The 21,032-nt window shown below is 38.4% G+C and overlaps 2 protein-coding genes across 4 annotated transcripts; one reads left to right on the plus strand and one right to left on the minus strand.

The window, feature by feature from the left end:
* Nucleotides 1-1,697: 1,697 nt before the first annotated feature.
* On the plus strand, nt 1,698-6,837 carry gpr132b (G protein-coupled receptor 132b). Of its 3 annotated transcripts, none has more exons than XM_016245376.1 (2): nt 1,698-1,723; nt 5,654-6,837. In XM_016245376.1, exon 2 carries the CDS (start codon nt 5,657-5,659, stop codon nt 6,743-6,745), a length of 1,089 nt encoding a protein of 362 aa, XP_016100862.1. In that variant the 5' UTR covers nt 1,698-1,723; nt 5,654-5,656; the 3' UTR covers nt 6,746-6,837. The 3 variants fall into 3 exon arrangements, with proteins under 3 accessions (XP_016100862.1, XP_016100860.1, XP_016100861.1); XM_016245374.1 differs by lacking the exon at nt 1,698-1,723 and adding an exon at nt 3,259-3,307; XM_016245375.1 differs by lacking the exon at nt 1,698-1,723 and adding an exon at nt 5,035-5,067.
* An 8,510-nt stretch (nt 6,838-15,347) lies between these two features.
* Nucleotides 15,348-20,897, minus strand: znf521 (zinc finger protein 521). Its single transcript, XM_016245377.1, has 3 exons — nt 20,707-20,897; nt 19,463-19,666; nt 15,348-18,511 (listed from the first exon to the last, which is right to left on the minus strand). The coding sequence occupies exons 1-3, from the start codon at nt 20,744-20,746 to the stop codon at nt 15,882-15,884; spliced, it is 2,874 nt and encodes a 957-aa protein (XP_016100863.1). The 5' UTR covers nt 20,747-20,897; the 3' UTR covers nt 15,348-15,881.
* Between the last annotated feature and the right edge of the window lie 135 nt (nt 20,898-21,032).

Genomic DNA, 21,032 nt, shown 5'->3' on the forward strand with positions numbered 1-21,032 from the left:
TCCCATGATCCTTTGCGCAGTTTGCATGATGACTACGCCTCTGTGTGGGCAGAAGCTGATGATGCAGAAGGGCACTTCAAGAAACAGTTGTTTGGTCCCCTACACCCTTCAACCCTTCGAAGCTCTCACTCCGGAGGGTAAACCCTTTGAAGGGATTAGGGCATAGGGATGAGCCCTTCCAAATGGAACGCAGGGTAGGTCCAGATCCAGCCCTAGACTTGTCAGTCCAGAAACAAGCACAATTTATTGCAACAAAATGTATTTTATTTTAATTTACATTTTTTATTCATTTATTTTAATCAAAATGTATTTTATTTAATTTCGTCTTGTTTTAAAATTATTAGTTTCAGAAATATGCTGTGGTCAAACTTTATTAAAGATTAAGAGTTTTTACATCGTTTTTTTTTTCAAGTTTTTCCAAGATCCTAATGATATGTATCTTTTGAGCATCATGTGTGTTCGATTCGCTCACATACACAAACCCACAAAGCACCGATGGTGCTAAAATAAGCGCCCCCCTGTCTTCTTGTTGTGAAAATGGAAGCGCCATTTGTAAATTCTATGGGTCTAGCTTCCGGTCTCATCTGCGTCCACTCCGTCCAGCTATTTTTAGCTGAACAAAATATGATTGTTTTGCTGCTTGATATTGAAAGTTGGTGTGTCTTATATTATTTTAATGTGTTATCTTAATTATGAACATACTGGTTTGTAGTAAATTTAACATAGATCAACTTCAGTCACTGTGGCAACGTCTGCTGGGAAACTAACCTGGGGCCGGTTGCATAAACCGCTTAGACTAGTCTTAAAAAGTTAGTCATCCAATTTTATTTCTTTAAGACTGGTCATAACTTTTTAAAGTCAGTTATAAAAAGATAGACTGGTCTAATTTGAATCCAGAAAGTAAGTCTGATTACCTCTTGGCTAGTAACCAGTTGTTAAGGCACAGTCTTAACATGGTGGCTATGTTTATGCAACTGGCCCCTGGTCTAAAGCAGGTTAACTGTCAGACTAAGCTGAGTTCCTCTAACACTGACTAATAGGAACACTATTATTTGACTTTCTTTTCTTTCTTTTTTTTAGTTTCTAGCCAAGCAGACAGGCTCTCTCTGGTTTTCTGACAGCTGTACCTTTGCAGAACATTAGAACATTACAATCTAAAATAGCTCTTTAAAGCATTAAAATATCTAAATTAAAAGTTAAAATCACTGAATTAAAATGAAAATAAATAATAGAAAATGACTTCTAAACTGCTATAAGAAGCATATATAATCAAGCTACATATAAATTATTGGTCACTTTCTAAACAATAAAAGTATAGCGCATCCACTAGTAATTATATATTAATAAATCGGATTTTACCGACGCAAATATGTTAGAAACGATGCATCGCGATATAAATGCCAACTTGTAGCCGATGCACACTTTTTAAACCGATGCATCGCATCGTTAACTTGTTATGCCGATGCACCGAGCGAATCGGGGAATCTTCCCATCCCTAATTCGGACGTGACTTGATGCCTTCCTGCCTTGGAAGCATTTTAGAGTTTTCGGATGCTGCTCTTTTTTTAAAGCTGCTGCCAGAGAAAGCAGACGTGTGATGATCACGTGATCGTGTGTGCTGTAGAGATGTGCGTGCGTGCGTGCGTGCGTGCGCGCGCTGCTCCACTGTCATTTCAATGGTTATATGGATGAAGAGTGGACACATTCTTAACACCATTTAGAGGTAAGAGCCACGCGGTTTTATACGTTACATTTTATAGAAAATGTCATATTTGTTTTTACATATTGAGAAGCACCAGTGTTTTTTTGTTTTTATGTGCAGGACAATTTGAAAACAGGATATGTGTTTTCACATGTACCCTACTATGTGACCTTACTGGCCATGTGTTTTAATTATCTGAAGCAGGGATGTTCCATTTTAACCTGGAAAAAAAACGATTTTCTCTGAAACACTCAATGTAGCTTACAATTATAACTTTATTAATAAGTAAGATTACTACATTAATAATCCTTAGCAGATCGTTAGTTCGAAAGTTGGCTGATAGTTGAAATTAAAATATCAGTTGATTTCTTCTCTGCGGACTTGACCTTAACCCGATCTTCAAGGAGCCTTAAGAGGTTTTAAAAACAGATCTGAAGTGTTAAATGTCATATTTAACAAATACAATTTTTTTTTTAAATCATAATTTTTACTTGAGAGGTTTGGTATGGTTTGATTTCGGTGTCTGCAGTAAATAAAGGAGTCATGAATATTTAATGAAGATGTCAGTTTAATTTAGACTAAAGCATATATAATTGTTTCTGTTCTGATACATTTGAAATGCGTTAATAATAAATAAAATACATTTCAGATAATAAATATAGGTATGTCTGGCATCTTCTTGCCTTAAAAAGTTAGTCATCCAATTTTATTTCTTTAAGACTGGTCATAACTTTTTAAAGTCAGTTATAAAAAGATAGACTGGTCTAATTTGAATCCAGAAAGTAAGTCTGATTACCTCTTGGCTAGTAACCAGTTGTTAAGGCACAGTCTTAACATGGTGGCTATGTTTATGCAACTGGCCCCTGGTCTAAAGCAGGTTAACTGTCAGACTAAGCTGAGTTCCTCTAACACTGACTAATAGGAACACTATTATTTGACTTTCTTTTCTTTCTTTTTTTTAGTTTCTAGCCAAGCAGACAGGCTCTCTCTGGTTTTCTGACAGCTGTACCTTTGCAGAACATTAGAACATTACAATCTAAAATAGCTCTTTAAAGCATTAAAATATCTAAATTAAAAGTTAAAATCACTGAATTAAAATGAAAATAAATAATAGAAAATGACTTCTAAACTGCTATAAGAAGCATATATAATCAAGCTACATATAAATTATTGGTCACTTTCTAAACAATAAAAGTATAGCGCATCCACTAGTAATTATATATTAATAAATCGGATTTTACCGACGCAAATATGTTAGAAACGATGCATCGCGATATAAATGCCAACTTGTAGCCGATGCACACTTTTTAAACCGATGCATCGCATCGTTAACTTGTTATGCCGATGCACCGAGCGAATCGGGGAATCTTCCCATCCCTAATTCGGACGTGACTTGATGCCTTCCTGCCTTGGAAGCATTTTAGAGTTTTCGGATGCTGCTCTTTTTTTAAAGCTGCTGCCAGAGAAAGCAGACGTGTGATGATCACGTGATCGTGTGTGCTGTAGAGATGTGCGTGCGTGCGTGCGTGCGTGCGCGCGCTGCTCCACTGTCATTTCAATGGTTATATGGAAGAAGAGTGGACACATTCTTAACACCATTTAGAGGTAAGAGCCACGCGGTTTTATACGTTACATTTTATAGAAAATGTCATATTTGTTTTTACATATTGAGAAGCACCAGTGTTTTTTTGTTTTTATGTGCAGGACAATTTGAAAACAGGATATGTGTTTTCACATGTACCCTACTATGTGACCTTACTGGCCATGTGTTTTAATTATCTGAAGCAGGGATGTTCCATTTTAACCTGGAAAAAAAACGATTTTCTCTGAAACACTCAATGTAGCTTACAATTATAACTTTATTAATAAGTAAGATTACTACATTAATAATCCTTAGCAGATCGTTAGTTCGAAAGTTGGCTGATAGTTGAAATTAAAATATCAGTTGATTTCTTCTCTGCGGACTTGACCTTAACCCGATCTTCAAGGAGCCTTAAGAGGTTTTAAAAACAGATCTGAAGTGTTAAATGTCATATTTAACAAATACAATTTTTTTTTTAAATCATAATTTTTACTTGAGAGGTTTGGTATGGTTTGATTTCGGTGTCTGCAGTAAATAAAGGAGTCATGAATATTTAATGAAGATGTCAGTTTAATTTAGACTAAAGCATATATAATTGTTTCTGTTCTGATACATTTGAAATGCGTTAATAATAAATAAAATACATTTCAGATAATAAATATAGGTATGTCTGGCATCTTCTTGCTGTAGAGCATCATGTTTGAACTTGTTTCCCCAAATCTGCCAGGAGCGTCTGAAAATAAAGGTCTTATACACTTGACTGAGCATGGCCAGTGTCTTGACACTAATGATATGGGACGAGAAAATAAAAGGTTTCATCTGATCCAAAAGTCACAGTGTCTGTCTTAACACCCGTACAGTGATTTAATGACTGTAAGGAGGTCACAGAACACTGAAGACTAGTGCTGTTTGTATTCTTTCCATCAATGCCATTATTGCCAGTCCAACTGCTCTTGTTAGTGTCATTAGGTCAAATTGAGGACTTGCACTATTTACTTGGCCAATGCTCTGTAGAGTTCATGTGCAAGGTCAGGACTTTTTCCCAGTGTGAATAGCGAGAAACGAGTACCAAATAAAAAGGGAGTGACTCTTAGTCAGCTAGTCTGTTGTTTGCATAACCTATGGGTGGTTTAACTGTTATTACTCTCTAAACTTTAAAAACATCTTGCTCAATTACTGCCTATTATATTTTGGTCTCATTAACAACTCATTTTAAGGTTCTGAAATGTCTACAGCTAGACCGTTATGCTATGATTCATATAATTCATTTAGCAACAAATGTGGTTTCCACTAGTGTGTTTCCATTCTGATGCACATGTTTTTCCCCTCTCCCCGTGGATGATGGGGTCTCTATGAATATTTCAGTGGCTGTCTTGTCTAGTTGGGGCAAACGTAGGGAGTGGTACAATGTGCTGTGTGGAGATGAAGGGGAATGGGGATGTTTTACTGTGGATGAGACATGGCAGGAACACTGAAACTCTACATACTGTGTCATGTAGTTAGATGGGAAAGTTTTAGCCTTTTGCTGCTTATCAGTAATCAGGTCAAAGGGAAACTACTTTTATCTGTACCAAATTGTATGTTGGATGCCTCAAAATGATTTTTGAATCAAAGCAAATGTGAAATACAGATTTTAGGTGCAAAACCCAGAGAATCATTGCAGAAAAAATGGCTTTGAATGTGGATATTAATTTAGATTCTGATCTTTGACAGATACCACCTTTTTGGCAAATACCACATGTGAAATATACAGTATATAAAGTAATGGGAAAAGTGGAACAAAGTGAGCTTTAACATTAATATCTCTGGAACTCATTTTTTTATTTTATTAGACATGCCCAATGTATAAAAAATTCAAAACATATTATATTTTCTCTCATTTAGTGTGTAGAAACGGGCATTTACCTTTTTGTGTCTGTTATTTTAATTAAAAATTTTTTTATTTAAGGTCTTTGCCATTTTTATTTGTGAAACTTTTCTTTCATTTTAAATTTTTTTTTTTTTTTGAAACTTTTCTTTCATTTTAAATTTTTTTTTTTTTTTGAAACTTTTCTTTCATTTTAATTTTTTTTATTTAAGGTCTTTGCCATTTTTATTTGTGAAACTTTTCTTTCATTTTAATTTTTTTTTTTTTTATTTTGAAATGTGTACATTTTCTACAGTTTTAACTACCTATACTCAATTACAATTAAGAGAATGACCTACTACAATGTGGCATGCTATTTTAAAAAAATGAGGGAACAAAATAGTACAAGGTGGCCACGATTAAACTAAAATTAGGGAAGAAATTATTAAAAAAAAATTTCTTCTTCCAATGTCACAATTGTGTTTCATCCCCCATTCTCATTTTTCTCTTTGCCCCCCCCAAGATAATGATACATGCATTCACTGTGGCACCGGGCATCTTGATGACCATGAACGAGAGTAAGAATGTGACCTGTGAAATATCCTATGAAGATGACCGCGTTCCTCTGATGGTGCTCTACATTGTGGTTTTTATCATCGGCCTGCCAGCCAACCTGGTCACGGTCTACCTCACCCTCCACCAGGTGTGTCGTAAGAACGTCCTCGGCATCTACCTGCTCAGCCTGTCTGTGTGCGACCTCACCTACCTCTTCACGCTGCCTTTGTGGACGGTGTACATCAATCAAAACCACGTGTGGCCCTGGAGCTCCTTGGCCTGCAAAGTGACTGGCTTTGTATTCTTCAACAACATGTACATCAGCATCTTCCTGCTGTGCTGCGTGTCCATCGACCGCTATGTGGCGGTGGTCTACGCTATCGAGTCTCGGGGCCTTCGCCAGAAACGCATCGCAGCTCTTGTGGCGTTCTCGATCTACATGGTTGTGGGCTTGGGTCACACGCCTGTCTTCATCATGTCTGAAGGCAATGCTGCCGAAGGAAAACGCCGTTGCTTTGAGCCCAGCCAGAGCTCAGCAATAGTTACGGGATTCAGCTACGCTCGCGTTTGCATCGGCTTTTTTATCCCCCTTGCCATCCTGATCTTCACCAATAGAGCCATTCTTGCCAACGTTCAGGCCAGTACGAGCCTCCAGCCTCATCAGAAAGAGAAGGTGCGCTACCTGGCTGTGGCTGTGGTGGCGTTGTTTTTGATCTGTTTCGCTCCGTACCACATTATCTTGCTGCTGCGCGCCATCACCTTCCACTTCCCCAAACTGCAAAAGGATTGTCACTTTGAACAGCACATCTACACGCCCTACAAAATCTCCTTAGGATTGTCGACATTCAACAGCGCCTTCAACCCCATTCTCTACGTGCTCTCCAGCAACAATATCCGTCAGGAGATCAGAAGAAGCATGGCGTCGCTGTGTAACAAAGTCAGCTTGAGTCAGTGCTCGACGCACAGCAGCCAGCACAACATGCACAGCTCCAAAAGCAATTCAGACCCCGTCCCAACAAAGGGCGGTCAAATGAGGACAACTTGTCCCACTGCATGCTAAAATTTTAGATGCATTGGACATTTTTTGCTTATAAAGTTGTTTGCTTATATTGAATGATCAATACAACAACAACTTGAAGTTGGACAGATCTTACAAAGAAAAAAGAAAAAAAAGGTGAATTTCCTGTTATTATTGTGGTCTTTTCACACCTCCTAATCCACTTCCGTCACAGAATGTTTCTATAACACCCAGTCTGAGCTGCAGCTTCTGAATATCTTGGACTCCTATCTAGAGCATGTTCTCCAGATTGTGTTGATAAGCACAAACTCAGCAGACAGGAAGAGGCAATCTGACCCACTTTTAAAGTGATTCACTTCACGTTTTGTTTTTGCATGGTCTTTACCTAAAATCAATCATACCAAAATAACTGATACGGTGCATGAAAGAAGTTCACAAAACAAAATATTAGCAGAGATTGTGTATTTCAGAATTTACTGCCCAGAATTTCAGACATAATGTGGGATAACAGTCTATTTACTTGCTACTAAGTGCCTCAAAACTGATCACAGACTTGGTGCTACAAACTGGGCAAATTATGGTAAATCCAGTGACCAATTTATTGTAGCAGCTCAGTACTTTGTAACATGATTTACAAAGTGGACTGGTGAAAATGTGGAGCTGCAATCACATACGGTGTATCAAGCCAGCCAATCAGATTAGAGCTTGCTGTTTCGCACTGTCAGAAAAAAATGTGCAAAATGTGTACTTTTTTAGGGGTACAATGGCTTGTCACTGGGACAGAACCCTCAAAAGGACACCTTTGCATACTAAGGTGCTAATATGCACCCTTCAGGGGTAAAGAAGCCCCTTAATTGTGCAGTACCTTAGAGTAGTAACATGCACCCTTAATATAGGAATATGTACAATTGTGGTACTATATTGCAAAGGTGTCCCATTTAAGGTACTGCCTCAGTGACAAACCGCTGTACTCCTGAAGGTACAATATTTTTGTATGGTTTTTTTTTTCTCTGTGAGTGTGGCAAGTGATTGCCTTTTGTGTGCAATAAAGCTTCAAATGGTGTGTTGGCTAAAGTCTGAGACCGACTGTTTCAAACGACATACAGCATCACATTTTTATGTTCTCACATAATTTACTGAAATACAGATTCAGAGTTTTGTTTTGAAAATTGAATGTCAGTGCATGCTGTTTAGTGATGACAGTGTTCTTTGGCAAGTTTTTTATGTACAAACATATTTCCTTAAATTATTTTTTGTGTGTGTGTTTTTATAAGATTTTATAATGGATGTGTTTTGCATTATGATTATTTTTGTTGTAATGCTATTTTAATTAATTTAAATGGCTTTTTTAGGTGTAACACTCTTATTTTGCTTGATTTTCCCATTTGTCTTATTTTCCCAGATTTCATTTGTAAACTTAGACCATAATAAATTGCAGTCAAGCTTTTCTCATAAAGTTCCCATTATTGATAATTTGCACATGATGCTACTCTTTTGAGAAACTGTAACTAAACCCAAGCGAGATTACAAGAGAAGCACAAAATTTTTCCTGTGACCTTGGCATGGACTAATTATGGTTTTAAGAGTATGGTACTAAAATTAGTAAATAAAATATTTCAACAGATACTGAAAAAACTGTTATTGAAAAATGTATGCACAGTGAAATATTTAATAAGTGATCATCTGTCATTTCAGCATTAAATATGGAAAACTACTGGTTTCTGAGGTCTGATGATTAAAATTTGGGTCGCTGAAAACTATCTCTGATGTGTTGACCAATTTGTGTGCTCTTTTAAGTATGAGAGATGTGTATAAAGAAAAAAAAAGAAAAATGCTGAATACTGTAAATCTATTTCTGACTGCATGTTAAGCCAGTGCAGCAGTTCAGCATCCTTCTTCCTTCACACTTTTGAGTAAAAAAGGCATACGACATTCTTGGTGTCTTTAATGCAAAAACTAATTTAATAATGCAAACTCATGGTCATCTGGTATGTCTGCCCTCTCCTTCCACTGTAAACATCATGAATAATTTACTCAGTTACCAAGATAGGTTCATAATTGGCGCTTCCCTCAATGAATAATTAAGCAGCCAGCAGCTGTCCTCGGCCAATAGCAAACAATCATCCCATTGGTGTCCGCCCCTGTTGTGATGCGCTGAGCATTTGGCTGAGACTGACTGCACTCTTAAACATAAAGGTTCCAAAAGGGGGGTTTCACAGCGAGGCCAATAGAAGAACCAGTTTTGGTTCCCCAAAGAACCTTTCAGTGAACAGTTCTTAAAAGAACCATTTTTTCTTAGTGTGAAGAACATTTTAATAATCTAAGAACCCTTTTGTGGAATGAAAAGGTTCCATTTTATTTTTAAGAGTGTGACTGACTAACTGTATGTGTAAATAGCAACTGCATTGCCTCAGTTTTGCGGCCAGGGCACGTCACTCATAATCTACAACACTATATATTTCACAAAGAATGTGTGAGATTGTGAAACAATATCTTGTTTCTGTGAAATGTGGTTTACACTAATTCACAGAGTAAGACCATTCTTTATCCATAGATGATGAACAATAAAAATGGCAGTGAATTATTTACTTTGTTTGGCCTAAGACTGAGACGTTACATTGATCTAGAGTCTAGACTAGTTCTCTTCAAATCTACAACAAATCCCAAGCGATTGAATGTTTTTCTTCAAAGCTATTTCCTTTTGTTCTGTTCACTCTAATTCTCTGTCTCTTGCTTTCTTTTGTATCCCTCTTAATATGTTTCATGAAATGTGAATTATTAATGCATTAAGGAAGTAAGGCTCCTCAGAAAACATCCTGTACTCAGGCACTCAGACCTTCCTGCCTTTCTCCATCTAGGAATTCATCTTTTAAAACTTTAACATTTTAGTGCCATGAACATCTCATGTAAAATATATCACCTACTATTTCAAGTTAAGAGCTGCCAAATCAGTGGCGTACAGCCTAATCTACTTTATTTCTGCAGTTTATGATGTTTCTTTTTAGTACAGGAAATTGCAAAATAGCTTTAACATGTAGGCCTATTTTGGAATGAAAGAACATATCATGAAACAGGTACGTCTTTATGGGAGGGTCATCATAATGGGAAACAGCCGACTGCAGGAACATCTTAAATTTCAATCTCAAGTGATGACAAGGGCCTCACCCTGAGGCTTGTGTGAGAGATAAAGCTAAACTGTTGATTTAACTTTGCCACTGAAGTATTTAAACAGAAGCTTGACAAAATAGTAGTATATAAAATAATATGTATTGTATAGGCCTACTAAAAGACTTTTTGGGTTCGTGTTTCTACACAATATTCTCGCGGCTCTATCTACTGGTCATTATGTGAACATGCAAAATTGTATAAAAGCTTTTTCATTGATTTGAATGCGTTCCCTCTTGAAACGCAGAAGCCTGTATACTCTCTGTTTGTGATAATACTACAATATTTTATATTACCTTAAATCATATTCAAATTGGCCAATCATATTGTATTGTGTGACATCACATAGTATACTTTACACAATAGAATGCAATAAAACAAGTACTAGAGTGCCAGTACAGATGTATATTAGTATTATAACTAATGCCCAATACTGTTACAGTATTTGACAACATCATTTAAAAGAAAAGATGAAAAAAAGTCCACTTAAAGGTCCCATATTGTCAAAACTGAAATTTCCTGTCTTTTTCCATGATAACTGAGGTCTAAGGGCTATGTAACTACCATATAAGTTTCAAAACAGTCAATCCACAGACAAATGCACACAGCCTGCATAAAGTAGCTGTGCCTTTTCATGAGCGTTGTGACTTCCGTAAAAAGGTGACGTCAAAACTCAAAGCAGGTTAATTACACACTTTGTAATTAACATCTGATGCATTTATAAATCAAAAATCACAATTGAAATAAAAAATTTTTTTCCTGAGATTCAATATCTTTAACAACAATGTACAAACATTACTACAAACTAAACCACCAGGGTCCTAGAACTGCGGTCCTGAATTTAAACAGAAGCTTGACAAAATAGTAGTATATAAAATAATATGTATTTTATAGGCCTACTAAAATACTTTTTGGGTTCGTGTTTCTACACAATATTCTCGCGGCTCTCTCTACTGGTCATGCGAAATTGTATAAAAGCTTTTTCATTGATTTGAATGCGTTCCCTCTTGAAACGCAGAAGCCTGTATACTCTCTGTTTGTGATAATACTACAATATTTTATATTACCTTAAATCATATTCAAATTGGCCAATCATATTGTATTGTGTGACATCACATAGTATACTTTACACAATAGAATGCAATAAAACAAGTACTAGAGTGCCAGTACAGATGTATATTAGTATTATAACTAATGCCCAATACTGTTACAGTATTTGACAACATCATTTAAAAGAAAAGATGAAAAAAGTCCACTTAAAGGTCCCATATTGTCAAAACTGAAATTTCCTGTCTTTTTCCATGATAACTGAGGTCTAAGGGCTATGTAACTACCATATAAGTTTCAAAACAGTCAATCCACAGACAAATGCACACAGCCTGCATAAAGTAGCTGTGCCTTTTCATGAGCGTTGTGACTTCCGTAAAAAGGTGACGTCAAAACTCAAAGCAGGTTAATTACACACTTTGTAATTAACATCTGATGCATTTATAAATCAAAAATCACAATTGAAATAAAAAATTTTTTTCCTGAGATTCAATATCTTTAACAACAATGTACAAACATTACTACAAACTAAACCACCAGGGTCCTAGAACTGCGGTCCTGAAACTGCAGCCTCCGGTTGTGCAGGAACACCCTTCTCTCTGAGTTCGGCTCAAACATGTAAGGCCGGTGTAGTGCTGAAATTTGCACCCTGCCAGATTATGCATCCCCTAGTATTGGTAGGTTTAGGAGTAGGTGTGGGGGAGGGGTTAGGATTAGGGGAGGGGTTGGGATTAGGCAATCAGGTAGCGACTTCAATGAGGGGGTGCATAATCTGGCAGGGGTGCAGAATTCGGCACAACACCGGAAAACATTTCCCTCAGCAGTGGCCATCATTACAGGTGTTTCTATTTTTCTATTTGCCATAGCAGGCTACAGCATACATGACCCTAGTTACCTGTGGTTGGTCTGGCCATGCGTCACTCAGAAAACAACAGGCCAATCAGAAGAGAGGTTCATGAATATTAATTAGACAGGCCAAACTCCACCTGTTCAAAGCAGAGCTCCTGAGAAAGGAGCTGTAAAAATATATTTAGATGGTACCTATACCTCAAACATATATTCTTAAGGACATCAAAACCTAAAATAAAACTCTAGAAAGGTGTATAATATGTGACCTTTAAAAACAAACGAAACTTGTCTTATAGTGTCACATACTCAGCCAATAGGGGGGAGTATTTTCCCACTTTCACCTTGCAGTCGTGTATGTAATGTTTCTCCACTGTCTAATTTATCACTTATTAAAAAACTGAATTTGATTAGGCAAATCCTGACACTTAAGCCATTTACCAACATAAACATTTACCAACATTTTCTCACTTGTTTGACTGCCTGACCTTTTCAGATCATGTGAGCAGTTATTTGGATCCCATCCTCTAGACGAGGGCCATCCTGGCTCCCTTCCTGTTTACTCATTTTATTCAACAGATTTTAAATACAACACTGGATAGTCATTTACTATCTCAGATGATGAATATGTGATTGTTGGATATGTGAGACGTGTGAGAGAAAGGAGAGCGCAGAGGAATTATTAGTGATTCAATGTGAAAACAAAAACAAAGGAGATGATGTTGGATATCAGCAGGAAGAGGAAGCTTTCACCCTGGTTTCCATCCCGGGAGGATGTTGACATGGCATAATCCTAGTTTTTTGGGAGTGCACCTGGACAGCAGGTCAGACTGGTCTGTTAACAGCCAGAACATAAAGGATCTTAGTCAGCTGTATTTTTTTAAATAAGGCATAGGTAACCTCTCATACACAACATTTTCAGTTCTAGACTTATCATGCCTTGATTTAAATTCACTCTTATGCCTTTAAGAGTAAGACTAATACTGTACATTTTCACTATGGCACTGTGTTGTACCTAATGTACATCTTTAACCCAGCAACTTTAAATATTTGGAATCAAACCTCAATCTAACTAATCTTTTTAGTCATTTCTCCTCTGCACTCGACCCACTCGAGAGACGCTTATTGACAGATGGTCCGGGCATTACCCGGCCAATGAGGGGGTGCATAATCTGGCAGGGGTGCAGAATTCGGCACAACACCGGAAAACATTTCCCTCAGCAGTGGCCATCATTACAGGTGTTTCTATTTTTCTATTTGCCATAGCAGGCTACAGCATACATGACCCTAGTTACCTGTGGTTGGTCTGGCCATGCGTCACTCAGAAAACAACAGGCCAATCAGAAGAGAGGTTCATGAATATTAATTAGACAGGCCAAACTCCACCTGTTCAAAGCAGAGCTCCTGAGAAAGGAGCTGTAAAAATATATTTAGATGGTACCTATACCTCAAACATATATTCTTAAGGACATCAAAACCTAAAATAAAACTCTAGAAAGGTGTATAATATGTGACCTTTAAAAACAAACGAAACTTGTCTTATAGTGTCACATACTCAGCCAATAGGGGGGAGTATTTTCCCACTTTCACCTTACAGTCGTGTATGTAATGTTTCTCCACTGTCTAATTTATCACTTATTAAAAAACTGAATTTGATTAGGCAAATCCTGACACTTAAGCCATTTACCAACATAAACATTTACCAACATTTTCTCACTTGTTTGACTGCCTGACCTTTTCAGATCATGTGAGCAGTTATTTGGATCCCATCCTCTAGACGAGGGCCATCCTGGCTCCCTTCCTGTTTACTCATTTTATTCAACAGATTTTAAATACAACACTGGATAGTCATTTACTATCTCAGATGATGAATATGTGATTGTTGGATATGTGAGACGTGTGAGAGAAAGGAGAGCGCAGAGGAATTATTAGTGATTCAATGTGAAAACAAAAACAAAGGAGATGATGTTGGATATCAGCAGGAAGAGGAAGCTTTCACCCTGGTTTCCATCCCGGGAGGATGTTGACATGGCATAATCCTAGTTTTTTGGGAGTGCACCTGGACAGCAGGTCAGACTGGTCTGTTAACAGCCAGAACATAAAGGATCTTAGTCAGCTGTATTTTTTTAAATAAGGCATAGGTAACCTCTCATACACAACATTTTCAGTTCTAGACTTATCATGCCTTGATTTAAATTCACTCTTATGCCTTTAAGAGTAAGACTAATACTGTACATTTTCACTATGGCACTGTGTTGTACCTAATGTACATCTTTAACCCAGCAACTTTAAATATTTGGAATCAAACCTCAATCTAACTAATCTTTTTAGTCATTTCTCCTCTGCACTCGACCCACTCGAGAGACGCTTATTGACAGATGGTCCGGGCATTACCCGGCATCATGTTTTCACAGCCGACTTTATCTTGGCCTAAAGCCTGGACACACAAAAGGAAAACCAAGTTCATGTTTTAACCCAAACATTTTCTGGGATGATCGCTGTCTCTATAGCATACAAATAATAAATCAGCATTTGTATTCTGATTATATAAAATCAGACTGGAGTTGACAGTTCTTTAAACCTGTCAATTTTCTGATACAGACTTCTGTGTTCTTGTATGAACTATTTACAGATTTCTAACACACTGCACTCATTGGTAAATGCATGCCTGGGTGTATTTATAAATTTGTCTGAAAATGCATTTTTACAGCACAGGCGTGCCTAAAATGATGTCGCTTTTCCTTCCTGTGTCTACTGTGTCCCAGCTGCTGTCATGGTGATTGAGGGGTATTTCCAAATGAGGCAGCATTTTGTCCTGGTGGCTTCCAGCTTTAGGGCTCTATTACCTAATTTCCCTTCTCAAAAGCATGCACAGACATCACGTTGTGATACACTGCTTCTATTTAGTTGTATTTTTAAAGATCAACAAATCACTTGTTAATGAAATGGATAGTTGTATACTGCTTATAAAATGATCAGCAAATGCACAAACGCTCTAGTGTGAGGAAACGCCATAGTATGAAGTAAAATCCTGCCATCGTATTTTATTGTTCTCTCAAAGGTAAATCTTTAGTGCCTAGATGTATTACTGAGCCTTGATACCATACTTAACAATATCAAGTGAAACATTGGCAACCTCTCTAAAAAAAAAAGTGCCATTTAAGGAGCTAAGAAATATTAAATGTTTTTTTTTTTTTCAACTGAACAACTTTATTACAATGTAATTCATGTTTTTTTTTTCGGTTTTGCAGAAGACAAAAGAAAACATTATTGTTACTACATTGGTCCAGTAACCTCCTTCCCTCTGCACTGGTCCAGTAACATACCATAGCATTTTTAAATCTATATGGAGATCTGAAAATACAAACACGTACCACTTATACACACATGCATGTTTACGCATTAAAAGCAATTTAATTTTCTGCAACAGAACATCATATACAGATACAATTAACAAGACACATAAATACAATTTTGAATCAAAATATCAAAAAGGCAGAGATGCAGATATTTTACTAAAAATACATAACACAAAATAAATATACATACAGTTTAAATTGTTTTGTGATTATCAGATGTCATTGTCCAAAAGCCCTACATATAATCCATAAAGTTTACCAAGAGGCCTGCTTAGATTTCAATTTGATTAAACACTGCTAATGACTCTTTCCCTCAGAACATCAAGTCCCACTGCCCACATCTTATCCTCTTTTCTGCCCCTCTGCGCATCTGCAGTTTCAGTCATCAGCAACTCATTACTGCCTAGATCCACCAAGATCCAGTTCCATTTCTTAACACAAGGATTTATCTTAAAACGCAACAAAGATAGAGGAAATGATCCAAATATGGCAGTAAATCTGAGTTCAGAAGTGTCCAATGAAGATTAGCCTTGCACTTGGGAGAATTAGTAATTTGCCAAGCATCTCAAAACAAAAGAAACCACTTTTAAAAACCGGACAGAGAAAAAAAGCCTCTCCCAAACATCTTAATGTCTTCACACATTTAAGGCATAAATACATAATGCATGACTGAAAACAGATACTCCAGATCACAGGCAATCAAAAGAGTACATATATTGTCATTTACAAGTGATGTCTTTTATTTAGAGTTTGCTGTTGACTCAAACGGTTGAGGTCTGGGTGAGAGTGTTCTTATTGCCCCTCTCCTCCGGTAGGAGAGCCGTAGCCGAACAACAGTTGACTACAGAAATGCAAGTCTTACTGTCTCTGAGTTTATGCTCGAATGTATTGACGGTCATAGTCACAGTTTCCCGCTGAGCAACGCTTGAGGAGATTTTAAGGTCAGGATTAAGGCTGGAGGGATCCGTGCAGCTGCTGATCAGATCATCACCCTGGACCTTCTGCATGTGGAAAGTTCCGTGAATTTTCAGCTCAAGAGTGGAGGTGACAGTCTGCATGCACACGACACAGCGGAAGCCTGTCAGTGAGTTGTGCAGGTCTGGGTGCCTCTGACAGTGTTCCAGGAAGTCCTCCTCACTGTGAAGCGGAAGCTTGCAGATGCGGCAGTTGCCTGTGTCCAAGCTCCTGCTGTGGGTGACCTTGTGTTCAGTCAGAGTTAGCAGTGAAGGGAAGCGCTCTCCACAGATGGGGCATTGGCAGTGCTTGGTGGGGCCTAGATGAGTCTGGACGTGCTCCCACAGTGCCATCTCAGTGAAGAAGGTCTTGGAACAGTCTTTGCATTTGTGGCTCCCTTGGATTGCCTCCACTTTGCGCTTGAGAGTGCCACTCTCCCCGGGCTGGATGTGGTGATCTCGCAGCTGGTGGTTGGTGAGCAAGGACTGCATGGTGTAAGAAGCTCCGCAGATTTCACAGGCAAACATAGGATCGTTCAGATTCGCCTTCCCTTTGCTTTTGGTGGGAGGGCCGAACAGCGATTCCACCTTACCGTCTCTTATTTCACTATTCACTGGCAGCATTCCAGCGCTGTCCTTGGCAACTGGTTCGGAGACAGGTGGAGGGGTCACGTTGTTACCTTCAGCGCTCTGGCTCTTGGCACAGAGTTTCTCGTGTAAGGGCACCTCGAGGGGAGATCTGGTCTGGGTACATACGCAGGAATTGCATTTGTCGCTATGTGTTGTGATATGACACTGCAACTCAATGTCCGTGGTAAAGGACTCTGCGCAGAAAATGCAACAGTACACCTTGCATTGTTTGTCGAGATGCTTCTCTTTGACATGCAGGTGCAAGTCATGCTCTTCCTTGAAGTCCCTTTCGCAGGACGTACAGTGGAATGTGGTTCTCTTGTTACTGTGCTCGGAGGCCAGGTGAACCTGAATAGACATCTTGGAACTGAACACCTTCTGGCAGAGGGAACAGCGGTAAAACACAATGGTGTGCATCTCGAGTAGATGTCCATGTAAGTCTTTGACACTGGTGAAGGTCTTACTGCAGCTTTCACAGATGTAGAGCGTAGATCTATTGCTAAAATGAGAAACGGTGTGTTCCTTAAAAGATTCATGGTTTGGGAAATCCTTGAAGCACTCTGGACACCTACGTTTTGGAAGCATACTCTTCAGGTGGGAACTCAGGTGAGTTTGAAACAGATCCAGGTCGTTGTATTTGGCCCCACAATGGTCACAGATGAAGTCGGTTGAAGGTAATGCCATTTTTTTGGCTGGACTCTTGATAGACTGGAGTGATGTCGAACTCATTGTCATCCTTTCGTCTTTAAGGTTCATCAAGTTAATGTTCTTGTGTGTCTTTTTGATATGCTGCATCAGTTTTAGCTTCCTGTTAAACGTAGGCAAATGAGTGCAGTATGGACAGAAAATCAAAGACTTCCGTTCTGCTGTTTCTTCTGGATCTGGATCAAGTTTGAGACAGTGGGTCTGCTGCACGTGATTATCTAGTGTGTCCTTTGTCAGGAATCCTCTGAAGCACTGCGAGCAGAAGAAGACGTTGTTCTCGATTAAAGCTGAGTTGTGCGATTGGCGAACATGCTCTTGAAGGGCATTCAGGTCTTTTAACGAAGTGGGACAGAAGCTACACTGAAGGACCGTTTGAACGGCCGCCGTGATTGCGGCTTCAAGCAAAACGGAGTGGCCTAGCATCACATTAGCCTCTTTTTGGTGTTCCGATAGGTCAGATGGAAAAATCAGGATCTCAGAACTAGAGCTGATCTTGTTTTCCATGTCTTGGGGCTGTGGATGTGCTCTGGGGTTCATGTGGTTGTGACAATGAACACAATTGTTGAAAGCCTTGAGCTTTTTGGTGATTCCTAAACAATTGTTTGAGTCAAAATGAGACTTTCTCTTTTCTGCAGAAGGAGCCATTGTCCTAAATGCCATCTCTTCAGTATTTGCAGTGGCTGGACTCAGCATGTGTGAGGTGGCACAGGTGCAATCTGCCATTGAGAGGGCTGATTGATCTTGTGCAGCACAATTTGGAGGTTGTCTTTTCTCAGTGTCCTCCATGTTATTGGGTGGATCATTTGGAAGAGAGAGATGTTGGGAGGACATAACACTACCCTGTTCATATTGATTACTCAAGCCCTGTTTGCTGTTTATGAAGGTCTCACTGCTGTTATCTTTTTGGGATATTTCAAGAGGTACTGAACTGTTGCCAGGCAAAGGAATGTTTGCCCTCCCACACTGACCAAGTCTCTGATTATCTTTATATGTGTCTCCCTTGAATCCAAGGTCACAACCATCTTCATGGTCAGAGGAGGAAGGACCAGGGGAAAGAGGCAAAGCCAAACAACATGCTTCATCTTTCTCAACATTATGATTTGCTATGGACAAAGAAGAGAGGAAAATATGTTAACAACTTTTGAAAAAATGTTTTTTTCTGAAAAAAAAACAAAATACACCATCACTGTTGGGGAGTAACAAACTGAAAACAACTAATTTAGCAGTGCTTCTAAATTAAGTACATTGGCAGTAAATGTCATATGCATACATACTGTATACAGACTAATTATATATTATAATTACAGTATATAGTTAAGACATCACCATTTATAGAACTTTAATGTAGTTTGCTATGCTTTATTAAATTGTGGTATAGTTAACTACTCGATAGTTAAATGATAAATGACACCGTGTAGCTTCCCAAACATTTTATTTCAAGAGGTCTTGCTGAAGTCTGGTGGGTTAAAATATAATTCAGCCTCATAAGAGCAGACTAAACACCAAAAATATGAATTGGATGCTCTTTTTCACACTTTTTTAGATGTAATTAGCTCGGTATGTGGCCACATAATGAGCAGTCCCACTGTGACTAAAATTGCTATCAGTGTGAGAGGACCAGATTCACAGTTTGAACAAATGGAGTGCTGCTACTTTAAAGTACTGAACACGTACGAGAAAAACCAAAACCCAAATCATGGTACCAAATTATACACTGAATCAAAGGATTAATGCAACTGCTTTAAGGGATAAAACATATTAAAACCATAAAAATGTGTCTTCACACGATTAGCAATTGCAATTTCCTAAATCCAAAATCATTTGTAAAGGCATGATTCATTCTGTAAGTGTGCAGATAGGGAATTGCAAATATACCTAATTCAAAGGTCACTCAAACATGCAGACACACTAAACCCTGAATATAAAACCCTAGAGGTCTTTATTCCTTTTCATCTGTCTGTGAAGAGATACAGAGAGAGATGGATATATTCACAATATTCAGTTTATCAATGTGAAGCATAATATATAATGAAAGATAGTGTGGGAGTGTGTACCTGTATCACGGCAGTACTTCAGCCTCTGTTGGGTGAAGGATTCTGCTTGCTGTAGGGTTGCACACTTGTGCTCTTTAGCATCTTCATCTTTCTCTTTTTCAATTCTTTCCCTCTCCTCATCCTTTTCTTTTCTCCTCTCCCAGGAGCAACGTTTCTTCCCCACTATCATACTATCTTTCTTTGTATTTATCTCTCCGTCTTGACCTGTGGAGAAAAGATTGTGAGCAAGAAAGAGTGACTGGTAGTTACAAATATCAATATTTTGATCTATTTTTCATCCGGCAGGGGAATACCCCTCTGTGCATGTTTGCTCTTTAAAAAAAGGCTGCACTGAAGACAAGTAGTTTGAAATACTTTCATTGGTATGTTTCGTGGTGTCTTTTCTATAATAAGTGGACGAGTGAATCATCTCTATGGGGAAAACTAAATAAGTGAATAATTCCTATAAGTGCACAGACAGAGAAAGAGATTCACAACAGATTCAGTTCTCATTATTTATACAAAAATGCTAATTTGTTCTTTACTCATTCCATTCTTCTCGTGCTCCATATAGCATCTGTATTCTGTGATTTCAAGGTGACAGAGCCACATGAAGTGATGACAAGAAATTGCAAACATAAAAACCTCAGGCAACTTTAAAATAATCATATAGCCTACTGTACACACACATGCTTTTCTGTTCTGCTTGGGACCCTGCTTCTTTGACCTATTGTTTTTATATACCGAGCTAGTAATATTTTCCGTTCCCTACTAAATTGAATCCTCACATCTATGGATGTTTACAATTTCATTATTTAGTATGTTTATTAAGCCGTTTTCCTCATTCAGATTTTACCATCATTGTTGGGACATTTAATCCCGATTCCCCGCGATGTAGGCTATTCAAAACCACACACGTTTAGTTTTACAAATTCGTCAAGACAACTTTGTTGTTCTAGAAGCCCAAAACTGACGCAGTGCATTGATTACCATGATAAATAATTCTTCAGTAAATCGATCTGTATTAATATGCACCACATACAAGAATGATGAAAACCCCATCTCAATGAAAATACATTAGGCTACTCAAAAATGCAACGAAAGTTCTGCCCAAAACAGTTTGTCTCCTGTTTAGATTTTTGCCGATTGATCTTCAGCCGAATGATCTGCAAATAATGAGTCTGTCAGTGGTTTGTCCCGCGGTCGGATTTCACTTTTAGACAACAGGGAAGCAAGCGGTTAAATAAATAAAAAGCATTTCGTACCTTTCAAAGATCTGGGCTTCGCCTGCTTTCGACGAGACATTGCAAAGGACTTCGGCAGCTGTCAACACAAACGGGTTAAGTTGCTGTCCAGTGTTTGCAAACGCAGGACAACACAAGCGGCAAACACTTTCGTACTGTTCCGGGGATTGGAATACAGGGAACGCACATTAATATGACGGGCAAAGGGTCTCGCCCCCGCCTACAGCAGCGGGATGACTCCATACACGCGCTGCGCCACCGGGGGCTCGCGAGATGCGTAATCACTGTACTCACACACACACACACACACACACACACACACACACACACACACACACACACACACA

This window comes from Sinocyclocheilus grahami, unplaced genomic scaffold (genome assembly GCF_001515645.1).
Source record: "Sinocyclocheilus grahami isolate Dianchi unplaced genomic scaffold, SAMN03320097.WGS_v1.1 scaffold754.1, whole genome shotgun sequence".
Taxonomy (NCBI): Eukaryota; Metazoa; Chordata; class Actinopteri; order Cypriniformes; family Cyprinidae; genus Sinocyclocheilus; species Sinocyclocheilus grahami.